The sequence below is a fragment of the Salvelinus sp. IW2-2015 genome, unplaced genomic scaffold (assembly GCF_002910315.2).
Source record: "Salvelinus sp. IW2-2015 unplaced genomic scaffold, ASM291031v2 Un_scaffold2269, whole genome shotgun sequence".
NCBI lineage: Eukaryota > Metazoa > Chordata > Actinopteri > Salmoniformes > Salmonidae > Salvelinus > Salvelinus sp. IW2-2015.
Genome location: NW_019943596.1, coordinates 141862 through 161649, shown reverse-complemented (window position 1 = coordinate 161649; position 19788 = coordinate 141862). Strand labels below are relative to the sequence as shown.

General features: G+C 47.5%; 1 protein-coding gene and 1 non-coding gene across 3 annotated transcripts in view; one reads left to right on the top strand and one right to left on the bottom strand.

Annotated features, from left to right (window-relative positions):
- The first annotated feature begins 2509 nt into the window (after positions 1–2509).
- LOC112073466 (uncharacterized) lies at positions 2510–8309 on the top strand. The gene is made up of 3 exons (XR_011476557.1): positions 2510–2675; positions 2768–2941; positions 8237–8309. It is a non-coding gene; the product is annotated as an uncharacterized protein (transcript).
- Positions 8310–11554: 3245 nt separating this feature from the next.
- Positions 11555–19788, bottom strand: part of zgc:162816 (D-serine dehydratase) — a 10840-nt gene continuing 2606 nt past the window's right edge. For both annotated transcript variants that reach the window (XM_070440155.1, XM_024140753.2), the window contains exons 2-10: positions 18312–18461; positions 18106–18235; positions 17423–17573; positions 13718–13898; positions 13475–13593; positions 13267–13393; positions 12485–12547; positions 12127–12232; positions 11555–11922 (exon numbers count right to left, since the gene is read on the bottom strand). In XM_070440155.1, the coding sequence (XP_070296256.1) occupies positions 11833–11922; positions 12127–12232; positions 12485–12547; positions 13267–13393; positions 13475–13593; positions 13718–13898; positions 17423–17573; positions 18106–18235; positions 18312–18457 (1113 nt within the window). In that variant the 5' untranslated portion in view covers positions 18458–18461 and the 3' untranslated portion in view covers positions 11555–11832. The remainder of the gene's footprint in view (positions 11923–12126; positions 12233–12484; positions 12548–13266; positions 13394–13474; positions 13594–13717; positions 13899–17422; positions 17574–18105; positions 18236–18311; positions 18462–19788) is intronic.

Here is a 19788-nt window from a genome sequence, read left to right as displayed (position 1 = left end):
ATCTCACTGTAGTAGGCTGCATCTCACTGTAGTAGGCTGCATCTCACTGTAGTAGGCTGTATCTCACTGTAGTAGGCTGTATCTCACTGTAGTAGGATGCATCTCACTGTAGTAGGCTGTGGGCTGTAGATTGTATCTCACTGTAGTGGGCTGTAGGCTGTAGAATGTAGGCTGTGTTTTGATTTTCTGGATCTCCATGTGTTTACTGTTAATGTAACTAGACTAAATATACACTGAGTAGACAAAACATTATGAATGCCATCCCCAGGTGTTATGGGTAGGCAACTAAACATCTGCCATGCTGATCCTCAACACTGGGGCCCCTCACGGCTCTGTTTTTAGTCCCTTCCTGTACTCACTGTTCACCCACGACTCTGTGGCCTCGCACGACTCACCGACAGCAATGAGACAGCTTTAAGACCTGACATTGTGATGCCAGGACAACAACCTCTCCCTCAATGTGAGCAAGACAAAAGAAGTGATCGTGGACTACAGGAAGTTTCAAGTTCCTTGGTGTCCACATCATCTACAAACTATCATGGACCAAACACACCAAGACAGTTGTGTAGAACGCCTATTACCCCTCAGGAGACTGAAACGAGTTGGCATGGGTCCTCAGATCCTCAGAGAGTTCTACAGCTGCACCATTGAGAGCATCCTGACTGGTTGCATCACCGCCTGGTATGGTAACTGCTCGGCCTCCGACCGCAAGGCACTACGGAGGGTAGTGCATACGGCCCAGTGCATCACTGGGGCCAAGCTTCCTGCCATCCAGGACCTCTATACCAGGCGGTGTCAGAGGAAGGCCCTAAAAACTGTCAAAGGTTCGAGCCACCGCAGTAATAGACTGTTCTCTCTGCTGCCGCATGGCAAGGGGTACAGGAGCGTCAACTCTAGGTCCAAAAGGCTTCTTGATATTGACTTGGTTAACGGTAACCCCTGTTTTATATGGTCATTATAGTTATTTCATTTTGTTAATTTTTTTTACTTTAGTTTATTTAATTTTGGGGGGGAAAAATGTCTTACTTATTGTACTTAAAAAAAAAAGATATGCTGGTTGTTGGTTAAGGGAGTGAAAAGTGCCTTGCAAAAGTACTCATCCCCCTTGGCGTTTTTCCAATTTTATTGCATTACAACCTGTCATTTTAAATTGATTTTTATTTGGATTTCATGCAATGGACATACACAAAAGTCCAAATTGGTGAAGTGAAATGAAAAAAATAACTTGTTTAAAAAATTTATAAAAACAGAAAAGTGATACGTGCATATGTATTCACCCGCTTTGCTATGAAGCCCCTAAATAAGATCTGATGCAACCAACTACCTTCAGAAGTCACATAATTAGTTAAATAAATTCCACCTGTGTGCAATCTAAGTGTCACGTGATCTGTCACATGATCTCAGTATATATTCACCTGCTCTGAAAGACCCCAGAGTCTGCAACACCACTAAGCAAGGGGTACCACCAAGCAAGCAGCACCATGAAGACCAAGGAGCTCTCCAAACAGGTCAGGGACAAAGTTGTGGAGAAGTACAGATCAGGGTTGGGTTATAAAAAAATATCAGAAAATTTGAACATCCCACGGAGCACCATTAAATCCATTATTAAAAAAAAAATAATATGGCACCACAACAAACCTGCCAAGAGAGGGTCGCCCATCAAAACTCATGGACCAGGCAAGGAGGACATTAATCATAGGGGCAACAAAGAGACCAAAGATAACCCTGAAAGAGCTGCTAATTCCACAGTGGAGATTGGAGCATCTGTCCATAGGACCACTTTAAGCCGTACACTCCACAGAGCTGGGTTTTACAGAAGAGTGTCCAGAAAAAAAGCAATTGCTTAAAGAAAAAATAAGCAAACATGTTTGGTTTTTGCCGAAAGGCACTTAGTAGACTCCCCAAACATATGGAAGAAGGTACTCTGGTCAGATGAGACTAAACTAAAATGTAGCTTTTTGGTCATCAAAGAAAACGCTATGTCTGGCGCAAACCCAACACCTCTCATCACCCCGAGAACGCCATCCCCACAGTGAAGCATGGTGGTGGCAGCATCATGCTGTGGGGATGTTTTTCATCGGCAGGGGCTGGGAAACTGGTCAGAATTGACGGAATGATGGTTGGCGCTAAATACAGGGAAATTCTTGAGGGAAACCTGTTTGTCTTCCAGAGATTTGAGACTGGGACGGAGGTTCACCTTCCAGCAGGACAATAACCCTAAGGTTAAGGTGGCTCTACAAAGTATTGACTTTGGGGGGGTGAATAGTTATGCACGCTCAAGTTTTCTGTTGTTTTGTCTTGTTTGTTTCACAATAAAACTTCAAAGTGGTAAGCATGTTGTGTAAATCAAATGATACAACCCCCCCCTAAAAAAATCTATTTTAATTCCAGGTTGTAAGGCAACAAAATAGGGAAAATGCCAAGGGGGGTGAATACTTTCGCAAGCCACTGTGTGACCTTGACCCGTAACATACACGGACCAGTGTGTGTGTGTGTGTGTGAACTTTGACCTGTGTGTGTCTCATCAGAGCCGGACCTCCATGTGTATCTGTTGATCCACAATATTGACGGTCCCATGCTCCGCGGAGAGAAGACCCAGAATGCACTGGGCCAACTGGCCTCACTACCCAACCTGCACCTTGTCGCCTCCATCGACCACATTAACGCACCGCTCGGTACGGTACAGTTTGTCTATTTGTCCTGTATTACTTGGTCTTACCGCAGATGTACTGTTTATGAAGGTGTGTGTGTGTGTGTCTCCCTGCAGTGTGGGACCAGTGTAAACTGAGTCGGTTTAACTGGTTGTGGTGGGAGTGCGTGTGTTTCCAGCGATATGTGGAAGAGACGTCCTATGAGAACTCTCTACTAGTTCAACAGACTGGGAGCCCTCGCCCTCTCCTCCTTGACAACACGTCCTACGCAGCCTTACGGCTAACGCCAGGTACACACACTAACGCTAACACCTTACGGCTTGACGCCAGGTACACACACTACAGCTAACACCTTACGGCTAACGCCAGGTACACGCACTACAGCAAACACTTACGGCTAACGCCAGGTACACACACTACAGCTAACACCTTACAGCTAACGCCAGGTACACACACTACAGCTAACACCTACGGCTAACGCCAGGTACACACACTACAGCTAACACCTTACAGCTAACGCCAGGTACACAACACAATACAGCTAAACACACCTACAGCTAACACCTTACGGCAGCCAGGTACACAACACTACAGCTAACACCTTAACGGCTGACGCCAGGTACACACACTACAGCTACACCTTACGGCTAACGCCAGGTACACACTATCAGCTAAACCTTACGGCTAACGCCAGGTACACACACTACAGCTAACACCTTACGGCTAACGCCAGGTACACGCACATACAGCTAACACCTTACAGCTAACACCTTACGGCTGACGCCAGTACACACACTACAGCTAACACCTTACGGCTGACGCCAGGTACACACACTACAGCTAACACCTTACGGCTAACGCCAGGTACACACACTACAGCTAACACCTTCGGCTGACGCCAGGTACACACACTACAGCAAACACCTTACGGCTAACGCCAGGTACACGCACTACAGCTAACACCTTACAGGCTAACACCTTACGGCTGACGCCAGGTACACACACTACAGCTAACACCTTACGGCTGACGCCAGGTACACACACTACAGCTAAAACCTTACGGCTAACGCCAGGTACACACACTACAGCTATACACCTTACGGCTAACGCCAGGTACACCAGCTAACACGCTAACAGCGCGTGACAGACGCAGGTACCACACACTACAGCATAACGCCTTACGGCCTAACGCCAGCGCTACACACACATACAGGCTAAGCAACTTACAGCAACGCCAGGTACACACACTACAGCTAACACCTTACGCTAATGCCCAGGTACACACACTACAGCTAACACCTTACAGCTAACGCCAGGTACACACTACAGCTAACACCTTACAGCTAACACCTTACGGCTGGAACGCCAGGTACACACACTACAGCTAACACCTTATCGGCTAACGCCAGGTACACACACTACAGCTAACACCTTACGGCTAACGCCAGGTAACACACTACAGCTAACACCTTACGGCTAACGCCAGTACACACGCTACCAAGCTAACACCTTACGGCTAACGCCAGTACACACACTACAAGCTAAACACCTTACGCTAACGGCCAGGTCAACGTACAGAACACCTTACGGCTACGCAGTACACACGCTACGCACTTAGCTACGCCATAACACCTACGGCTTAACACGCTGACGTAACGCGCGTACACACGCTACAAGCTAACACCTAGGCTACGGGCTAAGGCGCAGCAGCTACTACACGCGTCACACGCTTAACAAACCTTACGGCTGACCGCCAGGTACACACGCTACAGCTCAACACCTAGCTACCAGGCACCATAGCGCACAGTACAACCACGACAGCATACCAGTAACTCACACGCTGGACCAGCAGTCACCTTCGCAACGAGTTGGAACACCTTGCGGCTAACGCCAGGCTACACACACTACAGCTAACACCTTACGGCTGACGCCAGGTACCACAACTACAGCTAACACCTTACGGCTGCGCCAGGTACACACGCTACAGCTAACACCTTACGGCTGACGCCAGGTTACACAACACGCTACAGCTAACACCTTACGGCTGACGCCAGGTACACACACTACAGCTAACACACTACAGCCTAACACCTTACGGCTAACGCCAGGTACACACACTACAGCAACACCTTACGGCTAACGCCAGGTACACACACTAACAGCTAACACCTGTACGGCAACGCCAGGTACACACACTACAGCTAACACCTTACGGCTAACGCCAGGTACACACGCTACAGCTAACACCTTACGGCTAACGCCAGGTCACACACTACACTAACCACCTTACGGCGTAACGCCAGGTACACACGCTACAGCTAACACCTTACGGCTAACGCCAGGTACACACGCTACAGCTAACACCTTACGGCTAACGCCAGGTACACACGCTACAGCTAACACCTTACGGCTAACGCCAGGTACACACGCTACAGCTAACACCTTACGGCTACGCCAGGTACACACGCTACAGCTAACACCTTACGGCTGACGCCAGGTACACACGCTACAGCTAACACCTTACGGCTGACGCCAGGTACACACCTACAGCTAACACCTTACGGCTAACGCCAGGTACACACCTACAGCTAACACCTTACGGCTACGCCAGGTACACCACCTACAGCTAACACCTTACGGCTAACGCCAGGTACACACGCTACAGCTACACCTTACGGCTAACGCCAGGTACACACACTACAGCTAACACCTTACGGCTACGCCAGGTACACACACTACAGCTAACACCTTACGGCTAACGCCAGGTACACACACTACAGCTAACACCTTACGGCTAACGCCAGGTACACACACTACAGCTAACACCTTACGGCTGACGCCAGGTACACACACTACAGCTAACACCTTACGGCTAACGCCAGGTACACACACTACAGCTAACACCTTACGGCTACGCCAGGTACACACACTACAGCTAACACTTCGGCTGACGCCATACACACACTACAGCTAACACCTTACGGCTGACGCCAGGTCACCACACTACAGCTAACACCTTACGGCTAACGCCAGGTACACACGCTACAGCTAACACCTTACGGCTGACGCCAGGTACACACGCTACAGCTAACACCTTACGGCTGACGCCAGGTACACACGCTACAGCTAACACCTTACGGCTGACGCCAGGTACACAGCTACAGCTAACACTTACGGCTGACGCCAGGTACACACACTACAGCTAACACCTTACGGCTGACGCCAGGTACACACGCTACAGCTAACACCTTACGGCTAACGCCAGGTACACACGCTACAGCTAACACCTTACGGCTGACGCCAGGTACACACACTACAGCTAACACCTTACGGCTGACGCCAGGTACACACACTACAGCTAACACCTTACGGCTGACGCCAGGTACACACGCTACAGCTAACACCTTACGGCTGACGCCAGGTACACACACTACAGCTAACACCTTACGGCTGACGCCAGGTACACACACTACAGCTAACACCTTACGGCGACGCCAGGTACACACACTACAGCTAACACCTTACGGCTAACGCCAGGTACACACACTACAGCTAACACCTTACGGCTAACGCCAGGTACACACACTACAGCTAACACCTTACGGCTAACGCCAGGTACACACACTACAGCTAACACCTTACGGCTAACGCCAGGTACACACACTACAGCTAACACCTTACGGCTAACGCAGGTACACACCACTACAGCTAACACCTTACGGCTGACGCCAGGTACACACACTACAGCTAAACACTTACGGCGACGCCAGGTACACACACTACAGCTAACACCTTACGGCTAACGCCAGGTACACACACTACAGCTAACACCTTACGGCTAACGCCAGGTACACACGCTACAGCTAACACCTTACGGCGACGCCAGTACACACGCTACAGCTAACACCTTACGGCTAACGCCAGGTACACACGCTACAGCTAACACCTTACGGCTGACGCCAGGTACACACACTACAAGCTAACACCTTACGGCTGACCCAGGTACACACGCTACAGCTAACACCTTACGGCTAACGCCAGGTACACACGCTACAGCTAACACCTTACGGCTGACGCCAGGTACACACACTACAGCTAACACCTTACGGCTGACGCCAGGTACACACGCTACAGCTAACACCTTACGGCTAACGCCAGGTACACACACTACAGCTAACACCTTACGGCTAACGCCAGGTACACACGCTACAGCTAAACACTTACGGCTGACGCCAAGTACACACCTACAGCTAACACCTTACGGCTGACGCCAGGTACACACGCTACAGCTAACACCTTACGGCTGACGCCAGGTACACACGCTACAGCTAACACCTTACGGCTAACGCCAGGTACACACACTACAGCTAACACCTTACGGCTAACGCCAGGTACACACAGCTACAGCTAACACCTTACGGCTGACGCCAGGTACACACGCTACAGCTAACACCTTACGGCTAACGCCAGGTACACACGCTACAGCTAACACCTTACGGCTGACGCCAGGTACACACACTACAGCTAACACCTTACGGCTGACGCCAGGTACACACCCTACAGCTAACACCTACGGCTAACGCCAGGTACACACGCTACAGCTAACACCTTACGGCTAACGCCAGGTACACACGCTACAGCTAACACCTTACGGCTAACGCCAGGTACACACACTACAGCTAACACCTTACGGCTAACGCCAGGCTAACACACGCTTACAGCTAACACCTTACGGCTAACGCCAGGTACACACGCTACAGCTAACACCTTACGGCTAACGCCAGGTACACACGCTACAGCTAACACCTTACGGCTAACGCCAGGTACACACATACAGCTAACACCTTACGGCTAACGCCAGGTACACACGCTACAGCTAACACCTTACGGCTGACGCCAGGTACACACGCTACAGCTAACACCTTACGGCTAACGCCAGGTACACACACTACAGCTAACACCTTACGGCTAACGCCAGGTACACACGCTACAGCTAACACCTTACGGCTGACGCCAGGTACACACGCTACAGCTAACACCTTACGGCTGACGCCAGGTACACACGCTACAGCTAACACCTTACGGCTGACGCCAGGTACACACGCTACAAGCTAACACCTTACGGCTGACGCCAGGTACACACACTACAGCTAACACCTTACGGCTGACGCCAGGTACACACACTACAGCTAACACCTTACAGCTAACACCTTCGGCTAACAGGTACACACACTACAGCTAACACCTTACGGCTGACGCCGAGTACACACGCTACAGCTAACACCCACGGCTGACGCCCGTACACACGCTACAGCTAACACCTTACGGCTAACGCCAGGTACACGCACTACAGCTAACACCTTACTGCTAACGCCAGTGACACCACGCTACAGCTAACACCTTACTGCTAACGCCAGGTACACACTCGTTCGTACAGCTAACGACCTTACGGCTACGCACTGTACACACGGCTACAGCTAACACTTACGCTAACGCCAGGTATTCGCTGCGTATGTTTTTCTGCATTGGAATGTTTGGATAAGTTTGATTTGGTTGTGTAATGGTGGTGTGTGATTGGTCTACAGGGGCATCTTTAAACTGCTGGTGGAGTTCCAACTGGAGAACAAGGACAACCCTTCATACACAGGTACACAGGTAACACACCACACACACACACCACACACACACAACAACACAACACACACCACAACACACACACACACACACACACACTACCCCTCCTACAACCTTCATACACAGGTACACACACACAACCCCCTACTACACCCTTCATACACAGGTACACACACACAACCCCCTCCCAAAAACCTTTCACAGTGGTTGTTTTAACATGTATGTGTGTGTAGGCTTGTCATTCAGGACTTCTACCAGCGTTGTCGGGAGGCCTTCCTGGTGAACTCTGACCTCACCCTGCGACCCAGCTCACAGAGTTCAGAGACCACAAACTCATCCGCACACGCAAGTGACACGCACGCACACACACGCACACACACACACACACACACATGCTACAAACTGAAATGGACTAATTTTCCCATGATCCCTCAGGGTGCTGATGGGGTGGAGTACCGCTGGTTGCTGTGGACACCAAGACGCTGACTGACTTCCTGGAGAAAGAAGTAGAGTGAGGAGACATCATGTCCGTCTTCTACTTCAACCCAAAGAGACACTGGGCCTCATCGGGTCAGAGAACAGTGGCCTATCGATTAAAGGCTCAGATAACTGGGCGCTCTCGTTGATTAAAGCTCTTAAAGATAAAACTGATCTGGCCTGCGTGTGTATAGATAGGCTCAGAATTAAAATACTGTGGGCTCTCGTTGATTAAAGGCTCAGATAACTGGGCCTCGTTGATAAAGGCTCAGATAACTGGGCCTCGTTGATAAAGGCTCAGATAACTGGGCCTCGTTGATAAAGGGTTGTTTTTCCTTTTAGGGCATAATGATTACAGGGACGACCTGATCCTAGATCAGCACTCTGAGACGCTTTAAGAATACGGGCCCTGATCACGTTGGTGTTCACTAATTACCGGAGGGCCCAGTGTGGGTTAAAAAACACTGTGTAGGTGGCGGCATCTGCTCTTTAGGCCAAAGTCCACTGTGTTGCTTTGACCTTTGACCTTTCCAGTGCAGAGGATGTACACATTTGTGTTTTTGATGACTTTTGTTTTGTCTTATTGAAAATATGTAGCACTGTTGTCTGTATTGTCAACTCTTCACATTCAGTAAAAAAAAAAGTTTTGCATTTCAGTATCTTTATTGACACAGCAGTTGGTGAAAAGGCAGACTGGATACATGCTGGCAGGGAATAGAAAGAGACGTGCTGGTTTTACAGCTTCAGCACATCACCTGATTTCTATGAGACAGACCACAGAGTTTCTCAACCCAGAGGCACAACAACGTGAGACTTCCAGGAACTCTTTGTGAAACGGAGCCAACGGACCAGGTTTGGGGTTTCGGAAGTCAATGAGATTAGTGGGGGGAAAAAATCTTCTTTTAGTTAATTTCTCGACATCTAAAGGCACAATCTAGATTGGAGCCAATGTCTGAACGTTGTTACTCCAACTTCCATGAAACTGACAAGTTTAAATTTTCGTCAAAGTCAACTTTATATTTAAGGAGTACCTTAGATTTGCTGATCCAGTTTCTGGCTCTTGGACCTGTTCACCAGATGTGCTGCCTTGTCCTGGACCTGCTGTTTTCAACCATCTCCCTCCCTCTCTACCGTATCTGAATGATCGGCTATGAAAAGCCAACTGACAGTTACTCCTGAGGTGCTGACCTGTTGCATCCTCTACAACCACTGTGATTATTATTTGGACGTCTTGAAGAACGATCTGGCTTTAATGGCCATGTACTCTTACATTGGTACTATTATCTTACCTGGCCCCTCTGTTTCTAAAGTTATCCGCCGCCATTGTTGCCACCCCTATTACTAGTCTGTTCAACCTCTCTTTCTGACATCCTTAAAGATTGGAAAGCTGCCGTGGTCATCCTCCTCTTCAAAGGGGGAGACACTCTAGACCCAAACTGTTACAGACCTATATCTATCGTACCCTGCCTTTCTAAGGTCTTCGAAAGCCAAGTTAACAAACAGATCACTGACCATTTCGAATCCCACCGTACCTTCTCCGCTGTGCAATCCGGTTTCAGAGCTGGTCATGGGTGCACCTCAGCCACGCTCAAGGTCCTAAACGATATCATAACCGCCATCGATAAAAGACAGTTCTGTGCAGCCGTCTTCATCGACCTGGCCAAGGCTTTCGACTCTGTCAATCACGGCGGACCAACCAAGAACATGCAGACTGAATACCAAATGAATTAATCTATTTTTATTTATTTAAATTGAACCTGTATTTAACTAGGCTAGTCAGTTAAGAACAAATTCATATTCACAATGACGGCCTACACCGGCCAAACCCGGACGATGCTGGGCCAATTGTGCGCCGCCCTATGGGACTCCCAATCACGGCCGGTTGTGATACAGCCTGGAATCGAACCAGGGTGTCTGTAGTGATGCCTCTAGCACTAAAACCACATAACAAATTAGGGGAAAACCTACACGGAGTGTACAAAACATTAAGAACACCTTCCTGATATTGAGTTTCACCCCCCTTTACCCTCAGAACAGCCTCCATTCGTCGGGACATGGACTCTACAAGGTGTTGAAAGCGTTCCACAGGGATGCTGGTCCATGTTGACTCCACAGGGATGCTGGCCCATGTTGACTCCACAGGGATGCTGGTCCATGTTGACTCCACAGGGATGCTGGTCCATGTTGACTCCAATGCTTCTCCCAGTTGTGTCAAGTTGGCTGGATGTCCTTTGGGCGGTTGACCGTTCTTGATACACAGGAAACTGTTGAGTGTGAAAAACCCAGCAGCGTTGCAGTTCTTGACTCAAACCGGTACATCTAGAACTTACTACCGTACCACGTTCAAAGCACAGGAGGTTGGTGGCACCTTAATTGGGGAGGACGGGCTCGTGGTAATGGCATCATTCCATTTGCGCCGTTCCAGCCATTTGAGGCGTCCTCCCCTCACCAGCCTCCTGTGGTTCAAAGGCACTTCAATCTTTTGTTTTGCCAGTCATCCCTCTGAATGGCACACATACACAATCATGTTTCAATGGTCTCAAGGCTTAAACATCCTTCTTTACCCTGTTTCCTCCCCTTCATCTACACTGATTGAATTGGATTTAACAAGTGACATCAATAAGGGACCATAGCTTTCACCTGGTCAGTCTGTCATGGAAAGAGCAGGTGTTCCTGACGTTTTGTACACTCAGTGTATACGTTTAGTTATTATAAGTATATTTGCTATTACTGTCTGGTCGACATCATATTACTAACAATGACCATCCAGTTTGGGAGAATACAACAAAGACTTAAGGTAAGTGGTTCATTTATTAGTGTAAAACATGGTTTAGTGTCAGTGGCAGCTGTATAATACAGCCCCAATGCAGGACGGACAACAATACAAACGATGACATCAGGAAAGAATAGGAAGGACATTTTCCAACATCACATAATGAGTAGTTTGAGCTGCAAGGTGATTAGTAAATCAGTGATTCTGTGCAGCTCTTTGCTCAGGCTGATCTCACTCTGTCAGGACTACACATCCACGGACGCACACCATACTACATTTCCCATGATGCTCCTTTGATCACCAGCCGCGTGTGGGTGTCCACTTTCCCACCAGCCGACCTCCAGAGTGGACGTAGTACACAGAATGCATCATGGCTGTCGCACAAGCCTGGATGAACACACCTATATTAGTCCTGACATGCAGCACAAATAGTCTACAATGACAACTTAGAGTTACTAATGTGGGTAGGGGATGACAGTGGGTAGGGGATGACAGTGGGTAGGGGATGACTGAATAGGGGAGGAGTAAGGGATGAGTACTAATACGGTAGGGGATGACTGAATAGGAGATGAGTAAGGGATGAGTACTCACATGGTAAGGTATAATAGTCAGTAGTGTTCCCAGGGGGTATCTGCTGTAGTCCAGCTGTCCTGAGAGAGGCTCCACTCTGCCATGCTCCTGGGTCATAGACAACAACCTGCAAGGGGACGGACAGAGACAGGGAGGACAGGGGTCAGACTAGTGGTACTGCAGTAGTATAGGAGTAGCAGTACAGTAGTAATATTGTAGTAGGTCAGGATGTCCCTCTATAACAGTCGTAGTATTACCATAGTAGTATTGTAGTAGTACATGAGGTCAGGATGTCCCTCTCTATCAGTAGTAGTAATATCTGTAGTAGTACATGAGGTCAGGATGTCCCTCTATCAGTAGTAGTATATTGTGTAAGTACCTGAGGTCAGGATGTCCCTCTATGACAGCGTATCCAGTGGGCAGTTTCCCAGCCCCATCGAGACTGAAAGTGATATGTGATAATAATAACAGTACTATGACAATAGTAACAATAACAGTATTACAGTAATAATAGTAATAACAGTAGTAACAATAACAGTAGTATTACAGTAATAGTAATAACAGTAGTATTACAGTAATAACAGTAGTATGACACTAATATAAACTCAGCAAAAAAAGAAAAAGTCCCTTTTTCAGGACCCTGTCTTTCAAAGATAATTCGTAAAAATCCAAATAACTTCACAGATCTTTATTGTAAAGGGTTTAAACACTGTTTCCCCATGCTTGTTCAATGACCCACCTGCGGAACGGTCGTGAAGACACTAACAGCTTACTGACGGTAGGCTATTAAGGTCACAGTTATGAAAACTTAGGACACTAAAGAGGCCTTTCTACTGACTCTGAAAAACACACAAAAAAAGATGCCCAGGGTCCCTGCTCACCTGCGTGAACGTGCCTTAGGCATGCTACAAGGAGGCATGAGGACTGCAGACATTAAATTGCAATGTCCGTGGACCAGACAGAACTGGCAAAAAGTGCTCTTCACTGACAAGTCACAGTTTTGTCTCACCAGGGATGATGGTCAGATTCTCGTTTATCGTTGAAGGAATGAGCGTGTTACGTTTGCTGAAAATAAACGCGGTTGACAGTGAGAGGATGTTTATTTTTTTGCTGAGTTTAATAATAACAGTACTATGACTGTATTTAATACAGCTTTTGTACCTGAGAGCGGACCAGCCACAGTCGAGGAGCAGCTGGTTTCTGTGAGGAGAGTGACCTATAACCCTGCTCAGAACCCTGACAGCCACGTCCTCCAGACCACACGAACCAATCACAGACTGCTGCACGTCTACAGAAAGCACAGCAGCCAATCAGAAAACAACACTGCTTTCTACTACTATAGATCTGTAGAGGTCACACACATACTGACCGAAGAAGACGTAGTTCCCAGGATGCACCTCGCTGAGCTTGGCCATGTCACTGATTGGCTGGCTGCAGGAGGGGGTGGAGCCTATACTGGACTTACAGCTGATTCCCACAGCCTTCAGTCTGGAGAGAGAGAGAGAGAGACACGTGTGTCTTTGTGTGTGTCTTTGTGTGTGTCTTTGTGTGTGTCTTTGTGTGTGTCTGTGTGTGTGTGTGTGTCTTTGTGTGTCTGTGTGTGCGTTCTTACTTCTCCATGAACTGCAGTACGAGGGTGGTTGTTTCATGGGCAACAGCGTGTATTTGCTCCGCCCCTCTGCAGCCATAGGTGTTCCCACAGTGGGCATACACCCCCGTCAGCTCCACCCCCTCTGACTCAGAGATGGCCTGGGCCAATCTCAGTGCCTCTGGCTCCGAGTGCAGAACACCCGCTACAAAACAAAACCCCGGTATGTTCAGTTCACTTCAACGTTTGCTACGTTACAGTTTGTACTGAACGACGCGTTTCCCCAAAACGGTGCGCATCGTTCTTCAACCCCCTTTAACTTCTCTAGAGTAGGGGGCAGCATTCGGAATTCTGGATGAAAAGCATGCCCAAATTGAACTGACACCTACTCATCCCCAGAAGATAAGATATGCATATTATTAGTAGATTTGGATAGAAAACACTCTAAAATTTCTAAAACTGTTTGAATCATGTTTGTGAGTATAACAGAACCTATTTAGCAGGCGAAACCCTGAGGACAAACCATTCAGATTTTCTTTTGTTTTTGAGGTCACTCTTTTCATTGGGAATCCAGATTTCGAAGGGACCTTCTTGCAGTTCCTACCGCTTCCTCTGGATGCCAACAGTCTTTAGAAATTGGTTGAGGTTATTCCTTTGTGTAATGAAGAAGTACGGCCATCTTGAACCAGTGTCACTCGAAGTGTCCTGTTTGTTAGAGGCGCGTGACCAGAAAGCTAGCTACAGTTTGTTTTAATCCTGTACTGAACACAGATCATCCCGTCTTCAATGTTATCGATTATTTACGTTAAAAAATACCTAAAGTTGTATTACAAAAGTAGTTTGAAATGTTTTGGCAAAGTTTACAGGTAACCTTTGAGATATTTTGTAGTCACGTTTCACAAGTTGGAACCGGTGTTTTTCTGGATCAAACGCACCAAATAAATGGACATTTTGGATATATATCGACGGAATTAATCGAACAAAAGGACCATTTGTGATGTTTGTCACATTGGAGTGCTAACAACAGAAGTTCGTCAAAGGTAAGGCTTGAATTATATTTTTATTTCTGTGTTTTGTGTCGCGCCTGCAGGGTTGAAATATGCTTCTCTCTCTTTGTTTACTATGGTGCTATCCTCAGATAATAGCATCGTTTGCTTTCGCCGAAAAGCCTATTTGAATTCTGACATGTTGGCTGGATTCACAACCWGTGTAGCTTTAATTTGGTATCTTTCATGTGTGATTTAATGAAAGTTTGATTTTTATAGTAATTTATTTGAATTTGGCGCTCTGCATTTTCTCTGGCTTTTGGCCAAGTGAGACAGTAGCGTCCCACCTAAACTCTGATTTTTGGATATAAATATGAACTTTACCGAACAAAACATACATGTATTGTGTAACATGAAGTCCTATGAGTGTCATCTGATGAAGATCATCAAAGGTTAGTGATTAATTTTATCTTCCTCTGCTTTTTGTTACTCCTCTCTTTGGCTGGAAAAATGGCCTGTCTTGTCGTGACTTGGCTCTGACCTAACATAATCGTGTTGGTGTGCTTCGTCGTAAAACCTTTTTATATCGGACACTGTGGCTGATTTACAACAAGTGTATCTTTAAATGTGTAAAATACTTTAATGTTTGAGGAATTTAAATGATGGGATTTCTGTTTTGAATTTGGCACCCTGCAGTTTCACTGGCTGTGACGAGGTGGGACCTAGCGTCCCTCATACCCTAGAGAAGTTAAAGTTAAATTTGCTCCCCTTTGGTGGGTGTGATGAGAGTGTGACCTGATCGATATGTGTGTTCAACTGAAATCACAACACTCACGCAGTACACCATATGGTAACTGTCCTCTGGGCCACTATAATCCACCATATGGTAACTGTCCTCTGGCCACCATAATCCCAACATATGGTAACTGTCCTCTGGGCCACTATAATCCCACCATTATGGTAACTGTCTTCTGGGCCACCATAATCCCACCATATAATAACTGTCCTCTGGGCCACTTATATCCCACCATATGGTAACTGTCCTCTGGGCCACCTAATCCCACCATATGGTAACTGTCCTCTGGGCACTATAATCCCACCATATGGTAACTGTCCTCTGGGCCTCCATAATCCCACCATATGTAACTGTCCTCTGGGCCACTATAATCCCACCATATAGTAACTGTCCTCTGGGCCACCTATAATCCCACCATATAGTAACTGTCCTCTGGGCCACTATAATCCCACCATATGGTAACTGTCCTCTGGCCACTAATCCCACCATATGGTAACTTCCTCTGGGCCACTATAATCCCACCATATGTAACTGTCTCTTGGCCACCATAATCCCAACATATGGTAACTGGCCTTCTGCGCCACTATAATCCCACCATATGGTAACTGTCCTTCTGGCCACCTATAATCCCACCATATATAAACTGTCCTCTGGGCCATATCCCCATATGGTAACTGTCCTCTGGCACCATAATCCCACCATATGACTGTCCTCTGGGCCACTATAATCCACCATATGGTAACTGTCCCTTGAGGCCTCCATTAATCCCACCATATAGTAACTGTCCTCTGGGCCACTATAATCCCACATATAGGTAACTGTCCTCTGGCCACTATAAATCCCACCCATATAGTTAACTGTCCTCTGGGCCACTATAATCCCACCATATGGTAACTGTCCTCTGGGCCACTATAATCCCACCATATGGTAACTGTCCTCTGGGCCTCCCGAGTGGTACAGTGGTCTAAGACACTGCATCGCAGTGCCACTAGAGATTCTGGGTTTGAGTCCAGGCTCTGTCGCAGCCGGCCGCGACCGAGAGACCCATGGGGCGGCGCATAATTGGTCCAGCGTCGTCCGGGTTAGGGGAGGGTTTGGCCGGCAGGGATGTTCTTGTCCCGTCGCGCACTAAATCAAATCAAAGTTTATTTGTCACGTGCGCCGAATACAATAGGTGAAATGCTTACTTACAGGCCCTTAACCAACAGTGCAAAACTAGCGACTCCTGTGGCGGGCCGGGCGCAGTGCACGCTGAAACGGTCGCCAGGTGTACGGCGTTTCCTCCAACACATTGGTGCGGCTGGTTTCTGGGTTAAGTGGGCATTGTGTCAAGAAGCAGTGCGGCTTAGTCGTGTTTCGGAGGACGCACGGCTCTCGACCTTCGCCTCCCCCGAGTCCGTACAGGAGTTGCAGCGATGAGACGAGACTAACTTACAATTGGATACCATGAAATTCGGTACCGTTTTCATTTAATTCAACGTTGCACACCGTTTTGTTGTACTGAACACAAGCCAGAGCCACGTTCAGTGGCCAAATGTTGTTGAACGTTGCGTATAGAAATTCCATGAATGAAGCTGACGTGATTGCTTATTCAACATGTCAGAGAGGCATATTTGTTCTACATAGGAATACGCTATCTGAACGTTTCAAAACGTTGCATCCTACTGAACGCGCCCCTGGGTCAAGTACATGAGTTAAATAGTCCAAATACTTTGAGGTGCACTTGATTTCTAACCAATGGAATAGTAAACACCAAGCCCAATCAAGTGCACCTCAATTACTTTCAAGTATCTCACTTTCAAAATCAAATAAAACTTTATTTATATAGTATATTTCAAACAATAACATATTTGACATACTTTTGCCCCAGGTCTGAAGGGACAGAACAGCGAAGCATTCTCAAAACACCATAATAGCTTTCTAGAACATCCTAGAACCCCCTCTCACCTCTTCCGTTGTCACAGTCCAGTTTGAGCCAGACGTGCCACACCCGTCCGTCTGTCAGCGGTCTCTTCCTCAGCTGCTCCAGAGCATCTCCGTGGTCCAACAACACCTGGAACAGAGACAGACGCTGTGCCAGCACCGCACAGCGCTCAACCTTACACACACACACACACACACACACACACACACACACACACCACACACACACACACACACAAAACACACAAACACACACACACAAACAAATCAAATTTTATTTGTCACACACGTGTTTAGCAGATGTTATTGCGGGTGCAACGGAATGCTTGTGTTTCTAGCTCGGACACACGTACACAGTTTAAGGGTCTGGTGTAGGATACATAGTCGAAGGGCACAGAGTAGGGCACAGAGTAGGGCACAGCGTAGGCAACTAGCGGTACAGTTAGTGTGTAGGCAGTGAGGTAGTGGCAACACGCTGGTCGCCGTTGGCAGTAAGTAACGTAACAACTTGTAATGCATTTCTCAGCAAAAGGTAGGTTCATAAAGGTGTGTTAACAGCATTTACCCTCCACTATGGAAGTTAGGGTGTAGTGTGGAGGGGTTAGGGTGTAGTGTGGAGGGGTTAGGGTGTGGAGGGGTNNNNGTGGAGGGGTTAGGGTGGAGTGTGGAGGGGTTAGGGTGGAGTGTGGAGGGGTTAGGGTGTGTACCTTGTCAAAGGGCACAGAGTAGGCATACAGGATGTCGTCATATCCGTGGTCGGCATAGAAACCGGCTTCTGCCAGTGTTGACACGACGATACACCTCCTAGACCCACCTGTCATTATATCACCACACTCACAACACACACACACACACACAGTTCAGGCCTCTTATTGGGTTTGTGTGTAAATGTGTGTGTGTGTGTGTGTCTTACAGGGTCTTGTGTGTCTTCATGTGGGGTCGAAGTGTGACTCCCAACTTGGTCCAGTGTTCTCTCATTTTCTCAGCATTCCTCTTCACGATGTCAACATCCACAACCATGACAGGAGTAGACAGGGTGGTTATTTGGTCCCCCTCCATCACACTACACACACACACACACACACACACACACACACACACACGTGTCAAATCTATCTCTAACCTGTCAATGGGGCAGAGTGTCAAAGGTATAACCTGTAGCCTAAACTGAACCTGAAACTTCAGAAATACGGACAACATTTTGAAAACCTGAACGACACTAGAACGAACAGAGCGATACAATGATAAAAGGCTATCTGAATCTAAGTTACTAGGCTACTTTACTCTTGGAGGATTTCATTCCGATATTGCTGCATAATAACACGCTGTTGCCCAGGCAGATCTGCACTGTCGCAGGGCTGCCAACTATTGAAGAAAGCTTGGAGTGAGGTTTGGCATTTGAATTTCATTGCCCCCTGGCACAACCCCTAGACAGGGACCTGGGGGTCCTCCATCAGGAACATCTAACTCTGTTATAGATCATTTCCTGCAATTCTACGTATTTTGACATGGCTTAGGCCTGTGACCAGGAAGGAAAATAAAACTCACATGGTCACGTGGTTGGTTTGAACATTACATTACAACATTTGATGACACTGAGATTTTGGGGGGGATGACATTTAAAGTATGCTAATATTTTATAAACATATTTTTTTTAGGTGGTTTGTCACTTTGTTCAGACAGTAAGGAAATGAAAGGAAGAGAGACTAATGCTAGAAACAGTGGGAAGGTGAAGCAGGGATCCCTGTTCTCTAGAAACAGTGGGAAGGTGAAGCAGGATCCCTGTTCTCTAGAAACAGGGAAGGTGAAGCAGGGATCCCTGTTCTCTAGAAACAGTGGGAAGGTGAAGCAGGGATCCCTGTTCTCTAGAAACAGTGGGAAGGTGAAGCAGGGATCCCTGTTCTCTAGAAACAGTGGGAAGGTGAGCTTCAGCCTTCATGTTTTCTGAGAAAGGGATCCTGCTTCCAGCCTTCCCACTGTTTCTAGAGAACAGGGATTCCTGCTTCCAACCTTCCGACTGTTTCTAGAGAACAGGATCCTGCTTCCAGCCTTCCCACTGTTTTTAGAGAACAGGAGTCCCTGCTAACCTGTTTCTAGAGAACAGGGATCCTGCTTCAGCCTTCCACTGTTCTAGAGAACAGGATCCCTGCTTCACCTTCCACTGTTTCTAGAAACAGGGATCCTGCTTCACTTCCCACTGTTTCTAGAGAACAGGGATCCTCTCACCTTCCCACTGTTTTCTGAGAAAGGGATCCTGCTCCAACCTTCCACTGTTTCTAGAAGAACAGGGATCCTGCTCCACAACCTTCCCACTGTTTCTATGAGAACAGGGTCTCTCGTCTTCACCCTCCACTGTTCTAGAGAACCAGGGATCCTGCTTCCAACTTTCC